Here is a 7336-nt window from a genome sequence, read left to right on the forward strand (position 1 = left end):
TGTTTTAAATATCAAGTCGAAATGAGATAAACAACTCAAACTTAAGTATGAAGCATAATTTGATATATCAAAAATATCCTAACACAGTTAAGTTAAAAAGATCGTATACTAATTTAACAAACGTTTTTTATGATGCTAATTTTAAAATTGACATGGATACTTTTTAATTTTTGTACTTTTAAGTTTAAAGATAAGACTATATATTTGAGACAAAAACAAATTTAAATTTCATATTAAAATTTAAAAATTGAAAACATATTTACTAACTAATTGAATAATTTTGAGCTTAAAGTTGACCAACCAAATTCATTTAGAAATGTAGAAATTAAGAATATTTACTATTACTATTTATTAAAGACCGATTACTTACTTTGACATTGCAATGCTTTTTTACAGGAACATTTCCTTCTACCAATCGGAGAAACACGACAATAGGAGAAGTCAATAAATACAGGAATGACCATAGCAATTTCACAAAAAAGTAATTATATTATTAATGTTAAACTTAAAAGTTGAATTTTCACTTGCTATAAAATAATTGTACAAAGAAATAATTAATACTACATTTAAAAAATAAAAATAAAAACACGATGATCATTCATTCTCGTTGCTCCAAAACATGTGGTTGCTTCGTGTCTGCTGCCCACACTTGTTTGAAGCCACTAAAAGTGTGGTCGGTAGATACGCGGATCTCATTGGACGGCGTGGATTGGATTCTGGTCAATGAGAACTCTCTTCCATATGGTTTTATTAATTTAATTTAATTTTCGCAAATAACAAGTTAATACTTAAAAATACCTTTAACAATTTAACGATACAAAATAATGTCAAACTGGAGATAATTATTGAGTAAAATACCCCATAAAACATATTTTCATTTGAGGAATTTTGAAATGGTTATACGCAAATTCTTTCTTATTCTTCTGCCAGGATAATTTACATTTTCATTAGTTTCTTCTCGTTTCAATTGTTATTATTATATATATAAAAGTTATGGATATTTTCTTTTGGATATCAACCGAGAATGAGATAGATAACAAGATGGATTCTTTAGATAGAATAAATAGTGATTAATCATGACTCGAGTAAGTAAAAGTTATTTCCTTTATAATTCGAGTATTGATATTAATAATAGAAAAACTCTTAATAATATATTTAATTAATAATATCTTATATATAGGTATTAATTAAAAGATTAATTCCTTTATAATTACGCTGAGTCGTCGTATGTAACAAGTTTTGTATGCAGTCTAGGTTCATTATTTCATTAGTTTTTAATAATACCACATTACTTAATTAATACTTTTAAGATGGTGTTTGGCTAGAATTTTTAATTACATTGTTTTGTCAGTTTATTATGAGCTCCAAAAACCTTAATGTGTTTATAGTCTGAACACAAGTCACCGACCCACCGCAGATTACGCAAAATCTCTGTGTTGCAAATCTTGCTGACATCTCTTCTTTAGCTATCAATTCCTTGCTTTACCTTAATTAATACACATTTTTTTTAATAATCCCCTTCATTAATGGACTTGGATACATTAATTCACGCCACAAGATTAAAGTTGGCAAAGAGATTCTTTTCATTTTTCTATCGCAACCATTGCAAATTGCACACACAAACGCTATTAATTACTCCCTCACAGGTCATAATTAATCACAGGTTTTCGATCTAATTATTTGGTGTTAATTTGTTACTACACGACTTGAAATAGCATAGCATATGCTTCTCCTTACATTCATATTCCTTACCACCCACAGTGCAGCATGTTTCTCAACTTGGTTATTAATAACGTTAATATATACGTCTTTGGAGACAACATATCACAGCTTGGTCGACAGTATCTTCATTTATTTTCCAAAACTACCCCTCCATTTTTTTTTCTTCCCATCATTTCTATAAAAAATAAATTGAATTTTTTTAGTCAAATTACATGGAACGTGATATTATTTTTAAATAAGTAATGGTTAAATTATTTCTATATATATTCTTAATTAACTGCAATGTCTAATCCCCTCATATTTTGCATTTTTTTTAAATGATAATATATATTTATAATAATGCTTTTCTTTCATTGGGTGGATTGTGAAAGTATCTATAATAAGATGAGATTAGTACTTTTTTTGCAATGCCTTTCTCCATATAGAAAACTTAATCCTTTTTTGGTGCATAAAAATATATACAATAGATTGATTACTTTAGTAATGATTTTCTCGGTATACAATACTTGGATTGATCTCATCATTTTAAATAAATTAAATTGTATATGCACCACTTAAATCACTTCCCAATTGTGATAGTTTGGTTTGATAATATAATCAACTAGAAAACCATATACTCTAGACTTTATTTTATAGACCTGTTGTAAAAGGGGTTTAACAATGATTAAACTTTCTCTTTAATAACACTAAAAAAATCGTTATTATTGGAGATGTAGCTAAAATAAAAAATATCGATTAATCACAATTGACTTTTAATGTAGTTATGAACATAATCGTGGTTATATCTCAAAGAAAAATAACAACGATTTAGAACTACTATTATAGATGTGAACACCAAATTAATTAAATTCTTACCCTGATTTCAAGTAAAATTGTTTATCCAACCATCATCATATTTAATTTTTTAAATATTGATTTGTTTTGCAGATAAACTCTAATCTTGCATTATTTAATAATTTCAATATCACAAGATAATGGTACACAAGAGAATGATCTTACATCATTTATATATATATATATATATATATATATATATATATATATATATATATATATATATATATATATACACACACACACACACACACTCATAAATAATATATATAATTTATTTGCCTTTCATATACAATCTAATAGATATATTTTCCCGAGTTTTTTTATTGGGTTGAGTGATAAATTTGTCTAAATCCAATTTAAGTGGAATCGAGTATACTCATAAATACAACAAAGTTTGCATCATTATACAATGCACCTGACATAAGATACAACTTCCCTTCTATTATTGTTTTAATGAGAATCAAATTCGTTATCTTGAATTTGGTAGCAATGGTTAGATTAAGCGATAACTATTAGATTAAAGGCTATCATTAGTAATTAGGAATTGTTTCTATTTGGCCTATATTATGTTAAGGAAAAATTGACACCATCTACGACCAGCATTGCAAGACTAAGGTAACATCATAGAAGTCAACAAAAATGATAAATTGATGGTTTATATTAAAATATATTTATTTTCCACAAGAACATTGCTAGGTTTTCCATATCGATCCTTATTCTCTAATAAGTTAAATATCTCACCTTAATATTTCTTAATATATAAACATTTCATAATTTATTGTCCTATAATTGGTGATTTAGAATAGTTATGTTTTAACATAACATTAGAATTTTAGAATAATTAATTTACAATATTATATTAAAGTGATTTTTAGAGTTTTTAGAATAATTAATTTTTATAATGATTATAGGACATTAAAATATATTCACATGATTTTTTTTCCAAACTATCTTACATGATAGGTTGAATTGAAGTTTTTTATAGAGGCGAATTCAAATATAATAACATTTAAAAAATATTTTAAACATTTATATACCAGATATATTTATTTATAATATTTTCATTATATATATATATATATATATATAATTTCTAAAAGTACAATTTATAAAATAAACACACAATACATTATTTTATATATAATAGAAAAAAAAGTAAGAAATAATTTATTACGATCTTTTTTATTGCACTTTTAACTCATTCTTCTCATGCAACAAAACTTGTTAATATAAATTCTAATTTATAGTTGTGATATTATGTTAAGAAATGGAGTTTAAATTTAATTCTATTTTATAAAATCAATCTGTAAAATAAAGTTTGCATTTATATATTATGTATTGATGTTATTTTTAATCGATATAAATTTTCTAACAAAAACTAATTTTTAATGGCTGAAACGAAAGATACTATGTATTTCAAGCTAACTTGATTATATTCAAATTGAGTGATTAAATTTGTTATTGAATAAAATAAAAAAAATTATTTTAAAATAGTATATTATATTTTCCAACTCAAATTTAAAGAATAATACAAACTTACCATATTCAAATCAATTATGATTAATAATACCATAAAGGTTGGATAATAAATGACAAAATATACTTAATAAATAATATTTTTTTTACTGGAATAGACATTTAAAGGACTTTAATACTATCTTAAAAATAAAATTTAAATTAACTTAATTTATAAAAACAACTTATATAACAAAATCTACTATTATATATTATAAATTTATCACCACAAAGCACAAATTTATTTATCAACATAAACACTTAATAATAAAAGCACAATAACTAATGGCAAGTGAAAAGTGAAAAATTAGACAAATGTAGGTTAAGCTATAAAGGATAAATATTGTTTAATCATTAAAACTAAATTTCAAAATCTGAATCAAATTAATTAAGTTTGTATTTTTTTTTTCATTCTTAATAATTCCAAATTTGTTTAAATTGGATTCATTGGTACGATGAGCACCCTACAAAAATAATTAGATGATGCTGTGAATATCAGAATATGAGAATATCCACCAAAAAAGAGTCCAAGGAGGAAGGGAAGATTCCTAGCATCTCCACATATCTCTATTTTATGTTACATATTGCAGACTTCATTTACCAGCCATCAAAGCAGAATAAACTCTACTTACTAGTTAATCATCTCATATTTTGAGTTTTAATGAATTCTAATTTCTTTGTACCGTGTGATTTAATCTAAGATTGAATTATCAAACGATTAATTATCATGTAAACATGATTTTAGTAACTATCTCGAAATTAAACAGTTATAATCTATAAGTCGAAGTGACTCTTGAAAAGAATTATATTTAATTTTAATTAACTTACAATAAAACACAATTAATACTAATTAAGTTACAATTAAATACAAATTTAAAATAATATTTATTATGAATTAATTACTAAAATTATTAGTAACTTTGATATTCAAGCACTGGAGATTTGATGAAACTGAATTGAATGACGAACAATAATAATAAAGATAAACATTGAAATATCCTAGACTTAAGGAAGATAACATGGAGTCGATGATAACCGAAATATTATCTATAATCGAAACACTTATAATAATGGAAAGGATTAAATTTGACAACCTAACTATCAAATCGTAGGTTTAACAAAAACAATATGAAAACTGTTGTAGATAGAATCTTCCCAATGTATATAAATTAATTCTAATCAATTGAATATTAAAACATTCACTTTAGCGGTGGAACTCCTTTCGAGTACCAAGAGGCAGCACCGTTTTACTTTCTTTAAGAGAAGAATACAAAAAACAAAATTGTAAGAATTAGATAGGAAACATAAAGAACACACAGAGTTCCATTTATGAGAGTGTAGGGTAAAGTTGTGAGTCTAGACTTTTTTGTATAAAAAGTAATACTTTTTTTCTACATCATACAAAATAATAATAATGATTATCAATACGATTAGGGCAAACAAGAAAAGAATAAAAATGATTTGTTGAGTGTAAAAGAATTGGGACAGAGAATCTTAAAGTAATCGAGTAAAAGAAGAAAAACTATTTTTTTAGGGATAAAATGGAAAACAAAGATTCTATTCAGCCTGATTTACTTCTTTGACCGAAATTCACATAAGAATAACCGAAAGAAGACGGATAAGAGTTTTGAGAAACGTGTTGTTTTGGGTAATAGGTTTTAGAAGATTTATTATTTTTGGAACTTAAACAGAGAAGAGAGAGTTAAGAAATGTGGTATTGCATATTTGTGAAAGATCCTGTCCAGCTTTTCATGTTTGAAAAGCGAAACTAGTTCAATGTATGAGATAAAGATCACATGCCCATTTGCTCTTAATTTACTTCCTCTTTAAATAAATCATCATCTTGCATTGACTCTAATCTTGCAGATCCATATCAAATTACATAGGTTGCAAAAACCAATCCACATAATTACTTTCGGATAAAAAGGGGAGATTTTTTTATTACAATTTCAGAAACCTTATTTATTAAGTTCCGAGTTGATTGATTTAATCAGAGTAATGAATTTGTAAAAATGGGAATAAAATGAAATTAGAATAGTGAAGAAGTCCCTGACATCACATCAGAGAGGCTTTTTATAACAGAGGTGGAAGGTGTTGTGTTCTCGCAATCCACACAAAGACGACACGACACGATACGATACGATACACCGCGACCTCTTAAAATCTTCTTTCTCTGTATTCATTAATTCATTCGGAGTTGATTGGGAAATTGGAATCATGGGTTTGCAAAGCGAACTAAACGACGTGTCGTCGGGTTCGATTCCGCTCCTGGTCTTGGCGCAGATAGCCATGTGCGTCAACTACCTCCGCTCGATGCTCTTCGCGCTGTTGCAATCCCTAGGTCTCGCCCGATTCCACACGCACCAGATCGTCGACGACCGCTTCCTCGCCGCCGTCGGATCCGGCCTCGCCGGCCTCATCATGCTCTCCGATCAGCTCACCCTCAACAACCAATTATTCTTCTACAAAGGAGCCGCCCACGACCACTCCTGCGTGGTGTGCCAGGCCACCTTCCAGGACGGCGACCAGCTCCGCATGCTCCCCTGCCGCCACGTCTTCCACCGCCGCTGCTTCGACGGCTGGCTCCACCACTATAAGTTCAACTGTCCTCTCTGCCGCTCCCCGCTCCTCTCCGAGGAGCGCGTGGCCCTCACCGAACGCCGCCTCGGCCAACAACTCATCTCTTGGTTCTCCCTTCACTGATGCGGCGCCGTTTCCGTTTTCCAATCTCCCACTTTTACCCCTCTTTCGCGATCACTTTTTACAGACCTGGACGCGGTTTCTTTTGTTTTTTTAATATTGGTCTTTTTATTTTTGTAGGGTTTTAATATTAGTATTATTAGGTTAGATTTTTTGTTTCTTTTTGTCCTAGTTAACAGGTATTTTTTGAAGGGTTTTCTAGCGTCTGAGAATCCTTTTTTATCTGCTGTAAATTTTGCACTCCTTTGTGTCTATTTTAATAATCGGAGATATTAGAAAGCTTCTCTTCCCGTCGTAAATGTTGGATGCGAATGGAAATTAAATAAAAATTATGAGGAAAAGGAATATTTATTGTGTTTGATTGAAGGGAAATAGAAGAAGAAGAGTAAGTGGATGGAGCCGTGTTAGATTATAGGTCTCTCATTAAAACTCAGTTGTTGAGGTGTCGCTGTAAATACCATTTCTCCCTCTTTCTTTTCTTTTTCTTTCCTACATTAATTCTTTCAACAACTTTACCTTAATCACTAAATAATATATCTCTACCTATTAATACTATAATTTA

The 7336-nt window shown here is 28.4% G+C and overlaps 1 protein-coding gene across 1 annotated transcript; it reads left to right on the plus strand.

The window, feature by feature from the left end:
• The first annotated feature begins 6092 nt into the window (after positions 1-6092).
• LOC106771205 (E3 ubiquitin-protein ligase RHA2A) lies at positions 6093-7115 on the plus strand. Its single transcript, XM_014657138.2, has one exon. The coding sequence runs from the start codon at positions 6292-6294 to the stop codon at positions 6775-6777; it is 486 nt and encodes a 161-aa protein (XP_014512624.1). The 5' UTR covers positions 6093-6291; the 3' UTR covers positions 6778-7115.
• The last annotated feature ends 221 nt before the right edge of the window (positions 7116-7336 follow it).

The sequence above is a fragment of the Vigna radiata genome, chromosome 8, assembly GCF_000741045.1.
Source record: "Vigna radiata var. radiata cultivar VC1973A chromosome 8, Vradiata_ver6, whole genome shotgun sequence".
NCBI lineage: Eukaryota > Viridiplantae > Streptophyta > Magnoliopsida > Fabales > Fabaceae > Vigna > Vigna radiata.